The 22,167-nt window shown below is 54.6% G+C and overlaps 1 protein-coding gene and 1 long non-coding RNA gene across 2 annotated transcripts; one reads left to right on the forward strand and one right to left on the reverse strand.

Annotated features, from left to right (window-relative positions):
• Positions 1-7,539: 7,539 nt before the first annotated feature.
• Positions 7,540-11,879, reverse strand: MEX3B (mex-3 RNA binding family member B). Its single transcript, XM_059418460.1, has 2 exons — positions 11,246-11,879; positions 7,540-10,417 (listed from the first exon to the last, which is right to left on the reverse strand). Exons 1-2 carry the CDS (start codon positions 11,529-11,531, stop codon positions 8,967-8,969), a joined length of 1,737 nt encoding a protein of 578 aa, XP_059274443.1. The 5' UTR covers positions 11,532-11,879; the 3' UTR covers positions 7,540-8,966.
• Positions 11,880-13,323: 1,444 nt separating this feature from the next.
• Positions 13,324-18,824, forward strand: LOC132029057 (uncharacterized). Its single transcript, XR_009407674.1, has 3 exons — positions 13,324-14,173; positions 17,076-17,220; positions 17,773-18,824. It is a non-coding gene; the product is annotated as an uncharacterized LOC132029057 (long non-coding RNA).
• Positions 18,825-22,167: the final 3,343 nt, after the last annotated feature.

Raw genomic sequence — 22,167 nt, forward strand, 5'->3', positions numbered from 1 at the left:
AATTCTCTGCTCTCCTCTGGTTACCCAGATGCTCTTCACGGCTCTCCCCCTGAGCCATCTGCCTCCGCCAGGATCAGGGCCGTGGCTCCTCACCAGCGCCCCGGCCTATCCTGGCTCAGCCCCCCGCCATCCGGCTCCTGGTTACCAGAAAGCAACATGAAAACTGTCCCCTGAAGGCCTACAAGACACACCCCCCAAACTCTCAGCCAGGCCTTCTGGGCCCTCTACACTCTGCATGTGACCTGCTTTTGCAAACGTATCTTCTACTGTTCAGCTGGGCTGGAGGTCTCCCTGGAGGGGGCCCTGCACCTCCCCCAGCCCAGCGGTTCCCAAACCTGGCTTCCCCTCAGAATTTCAGGAGCCGTTACTTCAACGGTCTGTCAATCAGTCACCCCAGCTTTACGGTCATTCCCATACGGGCTTACAACACCTAGCACTTCAAAATGTTTCTAAATTTACAGACGATTCCTCTGAGTCATTTTAGGTTCGCAGCAAAGTTTAGCAAGAAGGTACAGGGAGTTGGGGGCACCTGGCCGGCTCAGTCGGTAGAGCACACGATTCTCGATCTCGGGGTTGTGAGTTCGAGCCCCACACTGGGCATAAAGATGACTTAAAAAACAATGTCTGTAGGGGCACCTGGGGGGCTCCATCGGTTAAGCCTCTGCCTTCAGCTCAGGTCATGATCCCGGGGTCGTGGGATCGAGCCCCGCACCGGGCTCCCTGCTTGGTGGCGAGTCTGTTTTTCCCTTTCCCTGCACCGCTCTACCTGCTTGTGCACTCTGTCTCTCTCAAATAAATAAAATCTTTGAAAAATAAAGTCTTTAAGGAAGAAAAGACCTAGAGAGTTTGCACATACCCCTTCGTCACGCGCACACACAGCTTCTGTACCGTCCATATCCCCAGTCGGTGTGTGCATTTCTAACAGTCTGTGAACCGACACAGACACCTCATCAACTAGAGAAAAACAGTTTTGAGTGGGTAACACTTATTGTTTAAAAAGATGCCAGCGTTGCAAGAGGATATACAACAAAACATGAGCCTCTCCCCAGCCCGACGGCCGACCCCAGCCTCCCATGTTGGAGGAGCACTCCTTATTCGCACAACCACACTCGCACGGAGGTCTCCACAGACACGTTAATACAACGGAAGCATACTATACATATGATCATTCGTCTTAATTTTTTTTCTCTTAATAATACATATCAGAGATTGTTTAATATCAGTACAAATTAAAAGGCTTCCTTCTTTTCCGTGGCAACTTGCAGGGTGATCCGAGATTTATACTGACATCTCGAGCTCACCCCCCAACTGGGGGCGTGGGGACTTTGTTCAATGCACACTCCCAGGCCCCTCCCAAAGGTACTGATTTTCAAGGGTTGGATCCGGGAATTTTTATTTTACACCACTTTTCCAGGTTCCTCTCACGCAGGCACCTCAAGGGGCGAGGCAGTTTGCCAAGCAGGAAGTGCGGATGAATGAGCCCATCCGGAGGTCCCCCCAGAGGTGTGGCTGTGACCAGTAACCCCCAGTATCAGAGTCTTGCTTGTAGGGAGCTCCCCAGAGATCGTTTCCTTGCAGGGCCGCGCGCGCTGCTGTCCAAGTGCCTCCTGAGTTACAAAGGAACGTTACGGCAATGCCATCATGGTTTTAATGAGAAATAGGTTTTTTGACGGGGCTCAAACTCCCTGGGTGAGAGGGTGAGGTGTTTTTGGCTAGCGGTGTATTAAACGTACTCCTAACACGCAGGAGCCACTTCGGATATTCTGTAAAGGCAGTTTTCCACCGATCTGCCCCATGCGTGGTGAGGACGATCTTGGTTTCCAGAAATCTCCAGTCTCCACCTCACCACTGACCCCCGCATCGGGCAAGGGGGTGCTGTTTCCCGGGCTGTAAAAGGAGGACATAATATCCGCGTTGTCTGCCTCTTTGGGGACTGCCGTGAGGCCATTTAAATAGAAGCGTTTTGAAAAGTTGAATGTCTCCCACACAAAATAAAATAATGGCCCCGCTTTTAGAGATCTAGTGTCCATCCAAAGGTTCCCATATGGAGGATTTGGTCCAGGCAACGTGGACGGATGCCACTCATGCATCCCACTTTGAATTTTTCAAATTATTTTTGACCTATGAAAATAATGGAATTATATGGTAGGAAAAAGACCTAAAGGTCATGAGGATATAAAGTGAAAAAAATCGATTTATGAAACATATGGGTTAATAGATAGTGATAGATAGCCCTTTCATTTGCTACACATTATCCTAAATGCTCCTCAGAGCGACTGTGTTAAGAGTAACAACATTACTATTAAAACCCCCACTTCATAGATGATAAAACTGAGGCCTAGAGAAGTTGAGTAATTTTGCACATTACACAGAGTGGCAGGGCCAGCGCTCTGTCATGACCCCCAAACATCCATCTTACCCTCTGAGGATGATCACTGTTCAACACTTAATTGCATATCTGTACAGTCTGTTTCAGTTCTGTTTCTGTCTAACAACTCGCCCTAAAACTTGGACACTTCCTACAAAATGCGTTTGCTGTCCCGCAGTTTCTGTGGTTCAGGAGTCAGGGTTTGGCGTCACTGGGAATCTCCAACGGGGTCTCCGCTCAGGTGTGGTCGGCGTGTCGTGGCCTGAGTGTGGTCTCATCTCCGGACGCAGCCTGGGGAGTCTTCTGCTTCCAAGCTCATTCTCATGGCTGTAGGCTGGTCCCCGTTCCGGACAGGCTCCTGGGCTGAGAACCTCAGTTCCTCATGGCTAGAGGCTCCCCCTGGGTTTCTCACCCCCTGGACCTCTCTCTCTCTCTCTCTCTCTGAGGGCTGCCTCAGGACATGGCTCTACCTGGAGTGAACCAGCCGAGAGATTGAAACCAACAGAAAAGCCACAGTCTTTTTATAACCTAACTTCAGAAGTCATATCCCATACCTTGGGCCATGATCTGGTCCCTAGAAGCAGGTCGCGAAGTCCAACCATCACCCCAGGGGTGACCATCAGGAGGTGGGGATCACTGAGGGCTGGCTCGAAGGCTGCCTATCATGATGGCCTCGGAAGCTTTTCTATGCACACAAAACTGCGTTTTCCAAAAGCCAACCTTCTGCGTTTCACCTCTACAGATATCAAGGTGGTTTTTCTGTTTATCGGAGCACGTAGAGTTCCACTAATGCACAGGTCATAGAATGAATAAACAAATCCTCTGTTCATGGGCAGGTAGGTTATTTCAAGTGAGACAGCCCCTTCTCACTCATCTTCCAAGAGTGCTCCGGGTACGTTTGTGGGCTCTGGGTCGGGTGTTGGGGGCTCAGAGATGGAAGGACAAGACCCCCGCCCCCGAGGCATACTCAGCCTAGTGGGGCAGAAAGACAAGTCAACACACGACTGTGCTGCTGTGGAAGGAGGTACAAGGTGCCCTAAAGCCCAAAAGAGGGGCTCAGCAGGTCTGATCCTTCCAGAAGGAAGGGAACCATCTGTCCTCCCCGGGAGAAGCAGAGTCACAGAGCTGCTGTTTGTCGCACCCACACCTCCCGTGACGACACAGTCGTCGGACTGTGTCGAATGGGACGGACAGTCCAGACGGACAAGGGGAGCAGCACCTCGCCTCTCAGACCAGCTCAGGCCATGCCAACATTCTAAAGGCCCTGCAAATGCCCTAGAAAAAGGAAGCCAATGCGAGAAAACAAAGACCTTCACATTCTGGAAACCAAAGAGCTGATTACAGTTTACTTCTCAGTCAGGGTTTGGGGTCTTTTTGCCATTGTCTCCATTAGTTCAGGTGACATTTTTATGGAGTTTTGTTTTTTGTTTTTTTTTTTTTTTTTGAGAGTATTCTGTGCTCATTTTATCCTCATGAAATATATATTTTTTGGTGTACCTGGGAAGACTATGTTCCAGAATTAGCTTAATGTTCACTATCGGACTGGTCACAAAACAGCCCAGGGATCACAAGCCGTTAGGAGACACGACACAGAAAGGTCCTTGCGCGCACATGACCCGCTGTTGGTGTCCGTGGTTCCCCGCCGCAGCCTGGACGCGTGGCCTGGAGTCAGGAGAGCCGCGAGGCCCTCGTTGCATCTTTCAAATCGATCACGCTTATCAATAAGCAAGAACCACCCTCCCCATGCTTGACGATTGTGGGATGAACCAGTGCTCACTTTTTCGGAAAACACCTCCTGTCAAAGCCATTTTTCTGAAGGGGTCAGGATGGGAACTTTGGATTCAGATGGGCCCAGGGTACAATCCCAGCCCAGTGTTTCTTGAGCCTTAGGAGGGTCATTTAACGTCCCAATGACTCAGTCTCCTTGTCTTTGAAATGGGTTTCCTCCTACCCACCGTTGGGCTGGGTGTGCACAGTGATGGCTGCCATCACCCAAGGGATGCCTAACTCCCCCGCCCCACTTTCCCTTTCCCGGGAAGTAGGAGGGTTTTACCCTCCTAGGGGTGGGGACAAGGTCAGGTTTTGACTGGATCTGGGCGGGAGAGGGAGGTCAACAGTAGGCAACACTCCGCATTACAAGGACCCTTGTCCCCAAGCCCACGGGGGGAATGACCTTCTGAAGGTGAGGCGGATGGAAGCCCACACAAATTTCACCTCCCCCCAGGCTCCCCTGTCCCCACGAAGCCTTAAGGACAGCTCGTACCAGCGCTGCACCGGCCTGCGGGCTCAGGACCCTCTTGAGACGGGGACAATTTGTCCACACTCCCTGGAAAGATAAGGCTTAAGAGATAAAGGCTCTGGCTGGCCTCATCTCTGAAAGTCACTGACCGTAAGGAAGCGTTTTCCCAAGAGCCAACTGGGGCCGGATAAGGGGGACCCAGGAAATCGGGAAACGGGAGGAGCCAGCGGCAGGTACCCGATCCGTTCCCAGAATGCTCCGCAACGCGATTTCAGCCTCACAAGGCAGCAAGGGCACAGGCTGCAGTGAGAAAACCCAGGTTTCATGCTCCCTGACTGCATTCTGAGTATTTTCATTTCACCGCAAACAGGCCCAGGAAAGTGCCAGTGGTACCTCCCGCGTGGCTTGTGGTAAGGAGCACAGGAGACGCCGGGAGAGAAAGTGCTGGGAACGTATCATTACTAGTCGGGTGCACCCTGCCCCTCTTCGGTGACTAGAGGAGTTCTTCATTCATTCTCCTCACCCCCCCCCCCCCCCCCCCGGCCACAGGCATCAGCCAGGGCCTCCCCCCATATTTCTGACATCCCTGGAGCTACCCTGGGGAGATCATCCCAGAACAGGGCCGAGGGTCAGTCTTGATGCATTTAAACATCACAAGAACATCACCGATTTCAAGGCAGCGAATCAACAGCAGGGAAGTTAACATTTGTTAACATTTGTCTACATCGGGGGGTTCTCAAACCCTGGACGGCGTAATTCCTCGCTGTGCCTTGTAGGTCTTTTAAGAACATCCCTGGTCACCACCCCCTAGACACCAGGAGCACTAACCCCAGTTGTCATACTCGAAAGTGTCCCCAGAGACTGCCTAAATTGGGGAGTGCCAAATCAGCCCCCAGTTGAGAACTACCAGTGCACATCAATGAGGGCGAGGCTTGGTGGGGGGAGGGAGAGATGCCCGTTGGCCAGCATTTTGTTGCTGCAGAAAGATTGGGGGGGTATAAAAGCAGAGAGGGAAGGGGCTGCCCATTTGGCAGCAGGAATGTTGCATCTCTCACCTGCCCAGCGGGAGGGCTGTCAGCTCCATGGCCAGGCGCCACCCGGACGCTCATCATTTCGGGGGACGTAGGGAATGCGGCAGAAGGTGGGTCTTGGATTTGAAGCTAATGCCATTCAATACCACTAGCATTTTCCACATCCTGTGTGGGTGACAAGGGCCTGCCCTGCGGGGAAAGCCAACAGTTTAAAAGGAGAAAGCTCTTTCTCCTAAGAAACCAACGTTTATTAATAATACATCCCCGAACTTCATGTCAACAAAGGGAACCTCTCACCGCAGAGAAATATAGGCCATCCAAGGAGATGTCAGCGGCCTCCAGTTGACTTTTTTTTTTTTTTTTTTTTTTTTTGTCTTTTTCCCAAAGCAGCATATGGACCACAAAATCTCTCTCTGGGTAAGAGCCCATGAGAAACTCAAGTCAAAGCTTTTCTTCTCTGCTTGCCTTCTCTGTCATCATTCTGCTAAGGCAGAAAAGCGAAGTTACATGGCTAAAGTCGTAAGTGTAAAAAGAATCTTGGTTCTGTTCTAGGCATTTCAGAACAGCTCACAGGAAAGGTGGGATTGGACTAGGATGTCGCTGCTCGGCAGGCCTCGGCCAACCTCCAGTCCTTGAGGGAGAAGAAAGGGGGTAAACACCTCCTGGGAACGTTCCAGAGTTGGAGATGATGCCAGAAATTTCCCAAGCCGGGCCACTCCTTTTTCCCTTCCCGCCCCGAATTCCTGCCTCCTGCCTTCACGCGGCGGCATTTCAACCAAACAAATCAGGGTCTACGACGTGACGGCGCTTCTGGACAAACAAAAATTAATATGGAAGGGAAAGACACGCCACCCACCCATGTAGGTCATGGCCCACTGTTTGGCCTCACCTGCTAAATGGTACCCATGGGCGCAGATTAAAACAAAAGCCTGCCACGTTCCAGGGCAGACACGGCTCTCCGGGGGCAGCTCGGCTGGCAGAGTGAGCTGGAAACTCAGTGGCGTGCTCTGGTCATTTCTAAATACTCTCTAGAAGACAAGAGTTCAGGTCAAGTGAAAGCTGGCGGCGCTGCTGCTTGACAAAACCCAACAGCCAGGGAGCAGGTGTAGCCTGCCAGAAAGCAAACAAAAACTTGTCTCAAACAACAACAAACGGTTAACACCCTCAGCCTGTCAACACCAATTAGCCTACCCTCCCAGCGGAAGCCTCTTAAGAAGGTCCTGAAATCCAGCTAGGCCCTCTGCAAGCAGAGACAGTCACTGCGTGGCTTCCCGGAAGGAAGTGGCCCTCCGTGGAAACTGAGGCGAGCAGGCACAGCCCTGAGGCCCCCTCTACCCTGAAGGGGCCACGTGGGGTGGGATCCTAACGTTGCTGGACCCCAGGCACTTTTGCTTTCGTGGGCCTCTTCCCGCATAATAATATCGATATTTGAATTGATTTTTGATATCACTTTAAATACTCTAATAATTATTTTATTCTCTTAGTGTTTTAGGCAGATTTTAATGAACAGGTTCTTGTGGACCTGAAAATTAAAACATTTCCTTTGAATAATTTCATTTCCTTTGGGTTTGCTTTCTTCTAATTTTAAAAGAAATCAAACATTTTCCTGGGCCTCCCCATCAAACCCCGGCAGGTATCATGGGCCCCAGGCACCGCGCCCACTGTGTCTCAGGGAGAAGCAAGCCCTGATTCAGTAGGAAACTGCAATTTTTAAAAAATACCCTTGCCCGTGGCCTATAGATCCCACTCAACACAACTCCGACCTATCTGGAAAGCTCATTCCATTGATAAAATACTAACATCATATGCCTGGAACGTATACATTTTCACTAGTCGCTTATGAGTGATTTACACAGGAGGACTCCAAGGGGCGTAAAACAAAACCAACTCACCACACAAGATAGGTTTTCTTCAATATTTTATTTATATAGAAATACTTAAAAAATGAAGTAGCACCATTCCTTAAGTTTTACCTTTATTATGTAGAACTTTAAATGTCAGAAAAATAAAACTCTTGATACAATTTCAAATCTTGTCTCAGCAAATATAATATTAGTATTTGACCATGAGGTTAAAGGCCCTTTATCATAAAATAAAATATACTTTGTTTTTTAAACTTTGCTCAGTAAAGTACATTTAAGCTCAAGTAACATCACCTACATATACATAAACAAGTGGTAAACAAATGTATTAAAATAGAAATACTAAAACTATAGTGGCCCAACAGAATTTTTGTAGCTTGCACTGAATTCTATTTATACAAATGTTAGAAAGCATCAACAGTTCCTTTTGACATGTTTATACATTTCCGTGGTTTTTTTTTGTAATAATATAGAATAAAATATGCTTTATATCACTGAATAGAAAATATGCTGGGTGAAGCATTTCTAGATTTGTCTGAACCTATAAAATCTCCATCCCAACAGAATACTGTTCAAAACATTACACATTTTATGGTTTTGTAATTCCGTCACGATTGTGTGGTTATTAAAATAATACAGTGTTCTTTGCCATAAGGCCATACTAAAATAAAAAGATTTAACCCAGCTACAAAAAGTTCACTGAACTTAAATTAAAATACTTGTAAACATCTTTGCAATATGAAATATAATTTTTCAAGTCAAAAAAGAATAAAATACTTCAATCTGTATTAATGCAATTTCTCTTTAAAACTTTTAAACGTTTTTAATATATAAGAGATATGTTACAGTTTGTTTAACTTTTATAAAGCTGCAGTATCCTGGTTTCACAGGAACTCCTGGCCCTTCCACAACATTCAAAAAGGATCCACTGTGTTCTAGAATAAGCATCGTAGGAACCCAGCCACAAAGGGGAACACACGAAAACAGTCCACACATCCCATAAGCACTATTATTATCCTCTTCGTCATAATAATTATTGTTCGTTTTTTTTCTCCTACTTTAAGAAAATGGAAAACTTGTGGGGTTTTCTTCTTTTGGAAGCTTCCTATGAAGTACAGTGTACAAACTATCATTACTAGAGTGTCGCCGTTCCTATTATTTATAGAGCATGCATTTCAGGTGGTTCGGGGGCTTCCCGGGCTATAGTACTCTTGATGCAGATATCCTGGCAAGTTCCTTTGTTTAAAAATTAAAAATTTTAAAAAACGAGCGGATACTACAGCTTCCCAAGCTCCTCTCGGATCTCAGAGTGTGAGCGGGGGTGGGGGAGGAAGGGGTGGGGCACGGAGGCGGCGGGCGGGCGCGGGCCGGGTGGTGGCGGCGGCGGCGGCGAGGGTCCGGGGGTCTGAGGCTGGAGGGGAGGGGCCCCCCTCGGCCCCCGCGGGGTGCGCGCAGGCGCGCCGCCTTCAGGAGAAGATGCGGATGGCCTGGGTGACCGCGGTGTGGCAGACCGGGCACTCGGGCTCGCTCTTCTCGCAGATGCGGTTGGCGCACTCCATGCAGAAGAGGTTGTGGCCGCAGGGCACGAGCGCGGCGATCACTTCGCTCTCGAAGCACACGGAGCAGTCGCGGCTGCCCTTTCGCCGCAACCCCGACGACGAGGAGGAGGAGCTGGACGAGGAGCTGGACGACGACGAGGAGCCGGAGGTGTCCGACGGCGGCAGGCTGGGCAGCTGCGCGCCCAGCCCGTTGGCATAGGCGGCGTAGGTCAGGCCCCCTCCGCCCGGGTCGCTGCGCACCCGGCGCGCCAGGTGGTGCTCGCCCGCCCCCGGCGCCATGTGCAAGGGCGGGGACAGGCGCGGGCAGCTGGCGCCCGGGTGCAGCCGGCGGTGCACCAGCAGCCCCAGGTTGGCATTGGCGGGCGCGCTGGCGCCGCCCCCGGGAAAGACCACGGAGGACGACGAAGCGGACGAAGACGCGGAGGACGAGCAGGACGACGACACCGGCGCCCCAGGGCCGCCTCCGGGGGAGCGCTCGAACTGAGCCCAGAGCAACGGCGCCCCAGGCGGGGGAGCCGGAGCCGGGTCGAAGGTGGGCTGCAGCTCGGGACAGCCGTCGGGGGAAGGCACGGAAGCTTCCCCCGCCGCGTAGGTGTATCCGTTGCCGTTGTTGTTGTTGTTCCCGTTGTGGGCAAAGCTGAGCGCGGGGCTGGGGGGGCTGTAGTCCGCCAGGCGCGGGGTGGCGGCTGTGCTGCCGCCGGTCCCCCCGCCGAAGTAAGAGTCTGTGGACGCGCTGCCGAGCGAGCTGGAACTGTCGTTGCGGTAGCTAGAGAACGGCTTGCGGCCGGGGGTGGGCGTGATGCTGGGGGTGGGCTTGCTCCAGAGGCTGCCTGGGCCGGACCCGCCGGACCCGTGGTGCAGATCGAAGCCCACGTCCGTGCCGTTGGCGTGGAAGTCGTTCTCATCTGTGAGCTCGATGATGCCGCCGGTGCGCAGGGCGATGTGCGCCTCGATCTCCTCGCGAGCTCGGTCCACGTTCTCAGGCATGCCAGTCACCTCGAACACGGGCTCCTTGTCGCGGCTGGGCGTCACGATGTACGTGTGCGTCTGTTGTTGGATGCGCTTGATCGTGGCGCCCTTGGGCCCCACCACGAGCCCCACCACGCGATAGGGCACCCGCACCTGGATGGTGGTCTGTCCAGGCAGGTTGGGCGGCCCGGGCACTGCGCCGTTGAGCGCCGTGTTCTTATTCCGCGAGGCGCGGATCATGGAGAAGTGCTCCGCGGCAGAGATGATCTCCCTCCGAGCCATGGCCACATCCTCCTTCCTGCCCGTCACAACAAAGACAGGCTCCTCCCCGCGAACCGGGGTCTTGATGTAAGTATTGGTCTTCGCCCGCAGCGCTTTGATTTTACAACCTGGGAGCCAGGGTGCAGGGGAGGGAGTGGGAGAGAGAGACAGACACGCCCATTATCCCGGGGTAACCGCGGAGACCTGGGACCGCCCGCGTCCTGGGCTGCGGGGCTGCAGGACACGCTTCGGGCGGAAAGGGGGCGGCTCCCTCACTGACCCTGGGCCACGCCACGGGCTGGGAAGCGGGTTCCACCCGCGAGGCGCTCGAGGAACAGCCCATTGGCTGCCCAGTCCTCCCCCAGTGACTGCAGTCGTCCCGAGCAAACCCGAGAATCCCAGGGAAAAGTCAGCTGGGGAGATGCCGCTAGGATCCAGCGGGGCGCGCCGTCCGCCCTGAAGGCGCGGCGAAAGGGTTCAAGGAACAGGGCCGGGGCCGTGAACCCTCCCAGAACTGGGGTACTGATGAGAAGAGGGGGCAGTCCCGGGACCCATTGTTCCTCCTCTGGGCTCCATTCCGCTTTGCAGAAATCCAGAATCCTCCTCCCATCCGATGCTCACTCCTCCTCCTCCCCCTCCCAAAGGACCGATCAAAGGCCCCCTCCCCCAAGCATCTTATATTTAAATTCTATTTCCCGGGGTGGGCTGGGTGGGGGGCGCTAGGGGAGAAGGCAGTGATTTTAGCAGGATAAAGTGCATCCCGCCGTGGCAGCGGCGCGGCTCCGGGAGACAGCCTGCCTGCACTTTCTTTGTCTGGGGCGCCGGCCCATCGCGCGGCTCTTCCTCTCTTCTCCAGGCTCGCGGGCGCCGCGGATCCCGAACCCTCTCGCGCCCTCCCCGCGGGGCGGTGGCCCGAGACCCTCTCCCTTCCAGCTCCCCATCTCCACCGGACCCACCTTGCCGCCCCACGATCTCGGCGACATGCTCGGAACTGGGCACCGGCACGCACTCGGTCATGTTCACGCTCTTCTTGCGCGGCTCACTGTCGTACAGAGAGGCGCCCTCGTCACTGTCCAGCCCCAGCAGGGAGAGCTGATCGAGCGCGAGCTGCAGGGCTCTTTGGTCATCCAGGGTCTCTCCCCCGCCGCCGCCGCCGCCGCCGCCACCACCGCCGCCGCCGCCGCCTCCCCCTCCGCCGCCGCTGCCGTTGCGCTCCAGGTCTGCAAACAGGGAGCTGGGCATCGCTCGGCCGTGCGCGCCGCGCCCCCGCCGGCCCTCGGCTCGGCGGCGAGAAGCTGCGGCCACAAAGGCAGCCGGGAAGCGAGTGGTCAGGGGCGGGGAGGCCGGCCGGCTGCAGAGGGCTCCGTTGCTCCTTTCTCGGCGCCGGGAGGAGTGGGTCGCTCAGTGCGATCGGCGCCGGGCAGTGGCCGCAGGAGCCCCCGCCTGGGTCCCCACCCCAGATCTGCCGGCGGGTGGGGTGGGGGCAAAGCTCGAGCGGCAGCCGCGCGTGCCCCCCGAGTGCCCGGCTGGCTGGCCACAATGCCGAGCGAGAAGCGAGCAGGCGAGCGACAGCAGCGTTTCTTTAAGGAGCCCCTCCCCGGCTCCTCCACTCCCTCCCTCCCGCCCGCCCGCCCTCACTCAGCGCTTTTTCCTCCTCTCCTCCCCGCCTCTTGACTGAGCCTCTGCAGCCAGACGGCTCCGGAGGGGGACGAGGGAGGCGCAACGTCACCGGCGGGAGCTGACACTACAATGCTACTGACACTATCGCTGGGGGAGGCGATTGGCGCGCGCCGGGCCGGGGGCGGGCGGAGGCCGCGGTCAGGGCGAGCCGAGAGCGAGCGCCCCCCACCCCCGCGCTCGCCGCAGCCCGCCCCGTCCTCCTCCCGGCCGCGCCCCTCCCCCGCCGCCGCTAACGCCTCTCTTTGTTGTCTAATGCGGGACCGGCAGGCTCGGGACACTCGCGCGTACCTATCGGCCGAGGACAGTCTGTCCCCAGCTCTCCCCCCTCGCCTGATGGAGAAAAGAAAACGCGCCCAACTCGGATGCCCGCGGCCGGGCTCTAAGAGAGCGGTCCTGAGAAAGTCCCGTTAGCGTCCCCAAATAAACCACCCCTAGAGCCCACGGTGCCACTGGGAGAAGGGTCTATTGTCTGCCGCAAAGGGCGGCCCGAGCCCTCGGGCCCGGAAAGCGGGACTCGAGGTCCGGGTGCGCACGGGCCAAGTGGCTCCTGGCGCGGGTTGTCCACCTGCGCAGGAGCGCAGGAGACACAAAGGCAGAGGCCCGCCCGCATCGCTTCTCGCGCGCCCGCGCGCCCGCAGCTTTGTGCCCCTTGGGCAGCACTTCGTCCAACTGGCCCTCAAACTGCGGCCGGGCCAGCCAGACACCCGCCGCAGCGCGGGCCCGGCCCGCCCTGCGGCCCGCGACCTCCGGAATGTGCGGCGCGGGGGTCCTGCGCCCGCCCCGCGCGCCGGCCGAGCCCCCGCGGGCGCTGACACGTGCACGAGCGCCGCGCCGCCTCCGCGGGGACGCCGGCCATGGCTCCGGCGAGCGGTGCGGGCGTGCGCGCGCCGCCGTCCCGTCCCTCCCCGCCCCGCGGTCGGGCATGCGCGGTGCGCGCCGGGAGCGGGCGGGCCCTTTAAGGCGGGCGCGGCGGAGCGCGCGCCGGCCCCTCCCGCGGCCCCGCCCCGACGGGAGGTGTGCGCCCGCCGGCCCGCCGCTCTTTGTGCGCTTCTCGGGGTGGGGTTGGCGGCGGAGGGAGGGCGCGCCCGGACCGGCCGGCGGGGACGGCGAGCTGCGCCCCCTCCCGGATCTCCCGGAGCCGCCTCGCTGCGCGCGAGAAGAAAGGAGGCTTTGAGGGCCGGGCCGGGGCACGCCGCCTGCTCGCCGGCCGCCGCCCCGTGCCCCTGCGCTCGGGCCGGCCGCGCCGCCCCCCGGGCCGGTGCCCCCTGGGGTCCCGCGCGCGCTCCTCTCCTTTGTTGCCGGCGCTCCCAGGCTCGCCGCGTCCCCGCGCCCGGCCGGCGGGGTCGCTCCGCGAGCGGCCGGGACTGCGGTTTGCTGTGAACGCCCGCGTCCGCGCGGCGGGACGCCCGCCCGGGACAATGAGGCCATGTGGCCGCCGCCGCGGACGGGCTCACTCGGGGGACCTGACGGTGCCGCGGGGCGAGCTCGGGGCGCGCAGGCAGAGGCTCCCGGGTGCTTGCTCTCTGGGTGACCCCGCGAGGAGAGCGGGCGCCCGGGCCTCGGTGTGCCCTGCGTCGATTGGCGGCCGGGGGGGGGGGGGTCGTACCTGCCCCGGCCACCTCGTGGGTTCGGAGGACTGTGACAGTAGAAGCGAGGGCGCTGGGCGGTCAGGCAACGCCTTCCCGCCGGAGACAGGAAGGTGTTCCTTCCCGCTCACCTGGAGCTGTCTTGGGGAAGAGGTGCTGATTATTTCCTTGGGGAAATGAGGCTTAGAAGCCACTTAGAGTGGTGATTTCCTCAGGATGTTTCTGTCCCCGTCCCTGAGCCTGGGCTGTGTGTCTTCAAAGGGAGTGATGGATGGGTCGGGGGAGGGTGCGCAGCCCTCCCAGAGCCACCACCTCCAACTCCGGTGGAGAATTCTTTGACCTGGTTTATGGACTCAAGTACCAGAAATCTGTGAACGAGGAGGGGGTGCCTTGAGGATGGAGGTTCTGGGAGGAGAGGGTCCTGGTTGGTCCAGGCGCCTCACCCGGGGCCTGTAAACACCAGAGCAGACAGAAAAAGCGCTCCAAAGGCCTCGCCATTATATCTTGCCCACACAACAGGCTCCCCATCAGGCCAGCTGAGGTTTCTTTTTTCAGATAACACAATGGATGGAAGTAAAGTTGCTGCCGGAGTCCACTGCTGGTGAGGCCTGTACATAGGTAAATGGGCCCTCCTCCTCCCCGGGGCTTGCTTGTGTGGGAAACAGGCCTGCACACAGCGTCCCCCTCCTGTCTGCAGTGCTGGGATTTCAGATGGGTTAAATCAGAAATTTGCTTAGAGGGCTGCATGCTTCAGAGTCCCTGGGGCCCTTGGGTCAGTCCCAGGAAGGTGAACATGACACCTTGCATAGGGGACAGGTGCCTTTCTCCCCTACGGGATCATGAAGGCATGTCCGGTGAAAGCACACATCATAGCGCACAAGAGGATGAGGCTGGGAATTCATGGAAAGCTGCTAACGCCCAGGTGCCCATGACATTCCTTGTAGCCTGGGTCACGCTCCGTAGACCAGAATACTCTGGGAAGACCAATGCAAAGATGGGACCGTTTTTCTGAAGATACCCACAAGATACAGGCCCTCCAGAGATCCTGGGAGGGTGATGGTCATGGTAGCGGACCATTCCAGTCTGATGTGTGACAGCTCGGATTCCCAGTGGAGCCTTGCTTCGGTGTCCCGTCCTATGCAAAGAGGCTAGCATCCGGCTTCCCACCTGCCTCAGGGGGTTGTTTTAGCAGAGGGATAATGACAGTGCAAGCTGCCTCATTGTAAATTACCAAGTGCTGAGCAAACGTGTGGGAGACGGTGCTTCACCTGCCGCCTTTTACTTTCCCAACCTGTCTCGAGGACTGACTGGTCACGGTATTTTCTGACACTTGAATGCTATTATGAAGTAACAATCTGGAAAAATTAATTCTCAATGAATGGATTTAATAAGCCAAGATGTGACAAAACTTGCCAAGTCCAGTTCTGTTTTTATATAGATAATACAACCCAACTCCATAGTTTCTGGCTAGACTTTCCCAGGCTCCTTTAGGACCCCAGTGCTTAACTACTTTTCCTGATACAGGACATGTTCCCTAAGGACCTCCCCAATGTGGCCATACTATTTTTTTTTTTTTTTTAATTAGCAAAAGAGAGGGGCTTGAAGAGTGTGATCTGGTAACATAATAGAGAATTTCAGTTGTTATAAGACAAAGTAGTCACTCACAACAACCGAGACTGACTGAGCCCACCTCGTACGTGTTTCCAGAGGACTCAAACTGTCCGGCACACATCTGGCTTGCTTCGGCAACCGGAGAGCTGGCGAAGGCAGCTACCGTCCTCATGGGAAAACAAGCGCACTTTCAGTCAACTCCACATTACTGAGCATCTACTTATTTTATTCTCCACAGCCCGGAAAGCACTGATGATACAGAAATGAACATGGTGGGTGGGTGGGGAGGGGTCCTTTCTCCTGGAACCCCATTCGTGTCCAAAGTCAGTTACGCAGCAGGGCAGTAGTGAGTCCGCCTGGAGTCCTAGGAAGGCTTCCCAGAGGCGGGGACATTTGTGTTGTGCTTTCAGAAGCGAGGTGGGAGAATGGAGACCAGGGTCTCCTGTGGCGTGTGGTATCTGGCAGGAACTCGGTCGGTGCTCATTAAATGAACAAGTGAGGTAGGCTGGAGAGGCTGCAGGTGTAATTTTCTTAAGTATGGATGTGAGTAAGCCTCTCTGGGAAGCAGCTCCAATGACACCGGCCACAGCTGCCAGACTCTGAGGAGTCAGGACAGGCCATATTTATCGAGCCCTCGCTGTGCGCCAGGCAGCTTACCGAATGCTTTGCAGCGCACCATCTTGTGTGAGCCTCCAAACCCCAAAGTCGGTCTTCTCTTGGCCCCATTTACAGATGAAGGGAAGTCAAGTCACTTGCCCAAGCGAGGACAGATTGTCTTCAGGCAAGTAAATACAGCTCAAGCTTCTGGGCCTTTCCATGGCTTGCGGCAGGAGGTCAGAGCAATCTAGGTACAAGATTGCACGTTTTAATAACATTTTCAAGAGTCACATTTTTATTCTTTTCCTTGAGGACCCCAACACTGATGTGATAGGCCTGAGGAATCCCAGTCGCTGTTGCGCTCAAGGTGGCACAGCTGATAAATGACACCCAAGCCTGTGATCGTAAGCACCCCAGGCTCCTTCCCACCCCTGGGCGGTGGGATTCCCCAGCTGGAAGCTGGCGGTGTTTCCGCCCCCCCAACCACCACCACGGGGCTGTAATGATCACATGACTGAGGGCCCTGCGAAGCATCTTGATTTTTGATGTCCTGTTCAGTCTTTGTATTGTTAACATATACGTCACATGGAACACATGAAACACACACGTTTTTAAGAATATTTTACTATAGGAAATGCTCTCTTTATGTTGGATGAACAAAAAAGCAGCTGAGAGGTGCTTGTGTTACTAAACACTCAGGAAGCATTAAGAGAAGCAAATGAATTCGGCTGGAAAGCAATACATCAAAATCTTCCAGATAGTTACTTACTTAAGTCGTGGGTCCACATTTTATTTTCAAGGTTCCCGTGTTTCAAGCTCTGAACATCTTTATCCAATTAGTTTTTAAAAGTAATACATGCTTAGCTTGAAAGTTAAATAGTGCTAAAAGGGCTTAATAAAAGCACTTGATAGAAGTAGAAGGAGGAGAAAAAAAAAACCTAATGCAAATCCTAGCACATATGTATATTTATTAAAGCTTTTGGAATTATGAGAGTAGAGAGGAAGTTTCATAAATTTAGTAAAATGGGCCTTTAAGTCGCTTGACTTCTAAAATTCAAACATCATTTGGTTAACAACCAGTAGTAGCCAGTCTGCAGTATCAGAGAGGAAGAAGGGGGCGCCTGGGTGGCTCAGTGGGTTAAGCCTCTGCCTTCGGCTCAGGTCATGATCCCAGGGTCCTGGGATTGAGCCCCGCATCTGGCTCTCTGCTCAGCAGTGAGTCTGCTTCCCTCTCTCTCTCTCTCTCTGCCTGCCTCTCTGCCTGTTTGTGATCTCTCTCTCTCTCTCTCTCTCTGTCAAATAAATAAATAAGAGAGGAAGAAGAAGAGGCGATTTAGAATCTCTCACACACAAGAATTCAAGGAGCCTGGAAGCTCACTGATCTTCGGGAAGGAGGCAACTTTTTTCTTCCTACGCAGACATGAAAAAAATCAGTGGAATCGGGGCATTTTCTGCAGGTGAGTCGCCCATTTTGCCCAGACTGTCAGTGGAGCCCCATCTATGAACTGACAAAAGCCTCAGGGGGGCTAGCACCTCAGGGTCCGGGTCGTCAGCACAGGTGTTGTCCCAAACCTCCGTCTGGCAGGGAGCACGCTGAGGGGCCAGCATGTGGCTGAGCAGATGGCAGATACTCCTTGACGGTGGGTGGGGGCTTGGGACCCAAAGTCTCAACTCCCAAGGTGAAGTGCTGTAAGGGCATGGCACTGCCCCGAACGAGCCTCTGTGTCACGTGTCAGCCGCCCCCAAGTCTAGGTAGTGGGGAATAAGGAAAAGGCAGTCGCACAAGAGGGTCTAAAGGAGGGTGGTCTCACTCCCCAGGCTCCCGGCTTCCTCTCCCTGAACGGAACGGTGCCTTGTGCCACTTACAAAGGGATGGAAGTTGAGCAGGAGAAGTATTCAAAGCTCTGATCTCTCTCAACACCTTGTATGACAGCACTTTCTCTGTTCCCGTAACTTTTTCTAAAAAGTAAAAAATAACTTCATCACCTACAGAATTTGTGTATTTTCAGCATCAGCCCTGAAAGTCCAGATGCTAATTAATGAAATACAGCCGGGATGTCGTCACGACCAACTCCGAACTACCCACCTGCGTGACTTCACGATCAAAATGATTTCTTCCCTATGCGCTTCAGTTAAAAAGAATAAAAATCGTGTCGACCAAGCTACTAACATGGTAGCTAATAATAGGATCACTTTTTTATGCTAATAAAACAGACCTACAATTTTATTAAACTTCTGCAGTGATCACTGTAGTGACGTGTGTGTGCATCTATACAGAGAAGACGCACAGCCTCTGACAAGCAAAGAAATACAAGCGCAAGGGTGCCTTTGAGGAGGCGCGATCACCACGCTGGGTAACTCAAACAGAGGCCAGGATGGGAATTCCCTATCTCAGAAAAAAGAAAGATGTGGTCTCCAGCAGGAAAATGTGAAGGCACACTCTTAAGTGGAAAGCGTAAGACCAAACACAAAGCAGCAGAGGAGAGTCTAAAAGCGGCACCTACAGTAACAGATGCCACAGGTTGGAAGGCCAAGGATGAGGCGGTGGCGCACCCGCCCTAGGTACGGGGGGTTTTCAGGTAGGATGGCACCTTACAGAGGGTCCCGCTGTGGGCTCTGCCCCATCTGAGAGCTTCCGGCCCTGCATAGTATTTTGGAGACCTGGAGCGTGTGTGTGTCTTTGCTCTTGGTCCTCAGCTTCCTCATCTGTAAAATGTGCATCTGACGTCCTGAGTGATGCGCGGCGCTTACGTCACCTGTGCTGCCGCACAACTGGCAGGAAGGTCTCCAGAAAAGAAGACAAGGGAGCAGCCCTTGCCCTCGGCTGTGGTCAGCCGCGCCAGGCAGCCAGGAGACATGAGAACCACATACCTTGGCGTCAGAGGGGAGCTAGACCACTGGAACGATCCTACAGGTTTAGGAACAGACCCAAAGGCAGGAGTCTTGACTCTGTGGCAAAAGTAGAAATGCCAATGAACGGAGCCGGAAATCACCCCCGAGAGGAGCTGAGAGAACCGGTTGTTTCGAAACACCGTATTAAGTTGGACCTTTTCCTGCCTCATAGCATAGACTCCAGTAAGTTCCAAGGGGGTTATGGAGTTCAGCTTGAAAAATGAAATCATAAAAGAACTAAATGGAAACAGGTGGCTGTTTCTGTCATTTCAAGGAGGAGAAGGGCTTTCGGAGCATGACCCTCACAGTGGAAATCATTTAGGGAAAGCCATAAAACAGAGAAACCATGCTGCGGGACACAATCCTACACAAGAGGCCTCACCAGATGTGAGGCAGCAGTGGTGAGCTTGGGGTGTTCCTAGATAAGCCCCCGATATGTTTACTGTAAATAAAACATACTTAAATCATATTATAAAATTGCATTCGTATATCAAACCTTGGAATTCACGGACATCGATGCAAGGAAGAACCCAGAGTTGGCGTGTAGTGTCCTAAAAGTCAGAGTGAACAACGTGAGGTGAAGACCACTAGGGCTGGCTCCCGCCTACGGTGAAATGTGCCAAGCAGGTGTGTCAGTGAGGGGTGACTGAGACGGGAACTACGATGAGATGTTCTGACTAAGGCTAATTCTTTAACGATTAATTTGTAATTAGAACTTTGTACTATCTAATCAAAACACGAGTCATGATGGGGAGCGGGGCTGCGGAATCTTTCACAAGTTCATCTGGAAGATCACAGAAAGCGTGGGGCCTCCGTGCAATGGAGGGGAGGCTGAGAAGAGACGCAAGATGCTGGAGGTCTGTGCGCCGACACCCGTCCCTGGGCAGGTGCGCAGCGCGCCTGTCCTGCCGGCGCTGGGCTGGGGGATGGGAAGGCCACGGTGACCCAGGGCGGGACGCGGGCAGTGCCGGGCACCGCCTGCCGTCTGGAAGGGAAGACAGCTCTTACGGAGCGGACGGGCATTTGTGTAAAATGACAACCGTCACAAAGCGCTGCGGAGGACAGGGCCATGGCGCGTGGAGTGTGTGACGGGGAAAATCTGGCAGTTCTTATTACGTAGCAGACTTGATCTCTGGCCTGAGAACACATGATTGATCAGGAATCTGTTCATGCATGAGCTGAAAAAAAAGGAGAGGAGCACTTGTCAGCCTGTAACAGCGTCCGCGCGGACGATACACGAGGCTTATGCGCGGCGGCCACATCTCCGTCCTCCAGCGAAAGGGGCACCCTCGTTTCTTCTGTCTTTGCCCAGAGGAAACCGAGCCTGAGCTAGCACGTGGCAGGCAGACCCAGGCTGTCCAAGCCGGAGCTCTCCCTCACTCTTTTTTGTTTTTTAAACACCTCTGTTGAGACATAACCGAGATAGAAAACCCCGAGCACACTGTGTGCGATTTGATGGGTCTGCACACAGGTCCGCACCTGCAAGCCCATGAGCACAAGGCAGTGGGCGTATCCATCGCCCCCAGAAGTTTCCTGGTGTCCCTTTTTTTTCGTGATAAGAATGCCAACATGACATCTAGTCTCTCACGTTTCTGAGTCCACAATTCAGTGGTATTAACAACAGGTGTTCTGTGGTACGGCGGACATCGGAACTTACTCATCGTGTGTAACTGACGCTTGAGGCCAAATGAGCACCACCCCCCGCCCCACCAATGTCTCTTCCTCCCCGACCCCGTAACCAGCACTCCACTCTCTGCTTCTGGGTCTGACCACGCAACGTAGCTCCAGGTAGTGGAGCCACCGGGTACGGTGCTGCACTGACTTCCCTCCGCACGGTGTCCTCCACCTTGTGACAAGTGGCCGGAGCCCCTCCCTGCCAGAAGCCTGGCTCCCTGGCTTACGTGTGGACCACCTTTCCTCTCTCCAGTCATCTGTCTGTGGACATTAGGTTGTTTCTGCCTCTCAGCAATGGTGAACGATGCTCAGTGAACATGGGGGTACAGCCTTGTCTCCCAGATCGGGACTATGGGTTCCACCCAAAAAGGGGACGGCTAGACCCCGTGGCAGTTCCACCCTGGGGCGGGCAAGCCTACAGACTGCTTCCCAGAACAGCCGTACCTCTCCTGTATCCAACGGCGTACAAGGCTTCCGATCTCTCCAGAGACCTGCTAATACCTTCCTCTGCTTTGTTTCGTCGCCTTTCCTGTCAGTCGCCATCCTGACGGCGCGAGGTGAGACCTCCCTGCGCTTTGGATTTGCACCTCCCTAATGAGGAGGGCTGGCGGCCATCTTTTCATGTGTCCCTTGGCCTTGTGGATTCTTCTGTGGAGAACTGTGTCTTCAAGTCATCTGTCCATTTTTTCACCTGGTCTTCGCAATGAAATCACAGCAAGAACACCAAAGGCAGAGTTGCCAAAAGCAGGAGCAAACAAGTGGGACTCATCAAACCCGAAGCCTTCCACAACATGAAGAGACCACCTACCCAGGGGGAGACGCTGTTCATTGGCCACATATCTGACTACAGATTACTGTCCAAAATATTAAGAAGTCATACAGCTCAATCCAAAAATAAATAAATAAATAAAACCAACAAAACCACACATAGTAACTCCGTTAAAAAATGGGCAAAGAACTTAAAAAAACATCTCTCCCTCCTGACCATTATGCTCCGGTGGCAGCAGGATTCTAGAATCACACACACACAAACATTTGCTCACATACCGTGCATCTAAATACTTCCGTGTTATAAATCAAGTACCAAGTGTTGCAGAAAATACGTTCTGTCCTCCTAACGAGACACACAGACCTTCACAAGGAGCTAGAAGGCCAGGTTAGAACTCGGAACTCTCAGCCGCCACGGGGTTGGGCCCTGGACCCCGGGCACACAGGGAGCGGCGGCCTCGGGCAGGATCCCTGCCTCCCACCACGCTCGGGGCTCCATCCCACACCACCATGGGTGTCGAGCACACGTGTGTAGATGCCCCAGCCCCATCACACCCTGCGCTGTGAACAGTCACTCCCTTAGACCCACCTTGGGCCTAAAGGTGCACACATTGTCAGTTGGGGGACCTAAGGGGCTGTTAGGGGAGTGGCCCACCCAGACCCTGGGAATGGGCTGGTCCCACTGTGACCTCGTGTTCTGGGGCAAGGCACAGCCAGGGGGCAGCGAGAGTGGGACTCTCAAGAGCATGGGGCCCAGGGCAGGAGCCTCTCTCATGGGACACATAAAATGAGTTGAAAAACTAGATACGTGAAGCTACGTGGGTCTCCCGGCGGCCTCTCTCCTCCTCGCTCCCCGCCGCCTGCCTTCCTCTCTCGCTTCCTCCCTCCTTTCCTCCCTGCCCTGCGCGAGCATTCAGAGAACGCCCTGGGTACCAGGCACCGCCTGGGCCCGAGGGTTCAAGGCTAATCGGGACAGATGCTCTCAGCAGCATACAAGGTAATGAGGAGACTAGCATCGATCCCACACAAGTACACGTCTAATTACAGACTGGGACAAGGGCACTGACAGA

The sequence above is a fragment of the Mustela nigripes genome, chromosome 13, assembly GCF_022355385.1.
Source record: "Mustela nigripes isolate SB6536 chromosome 13, MUSNIG.SB6536, whole genome shotgun sequence".
NCBI classification, from domain to species: Eukaryota; Metazoa; Chordata; class Mammalia; order Carnivora; family Mustelidae; genus Mustela; species Mustela nigripes.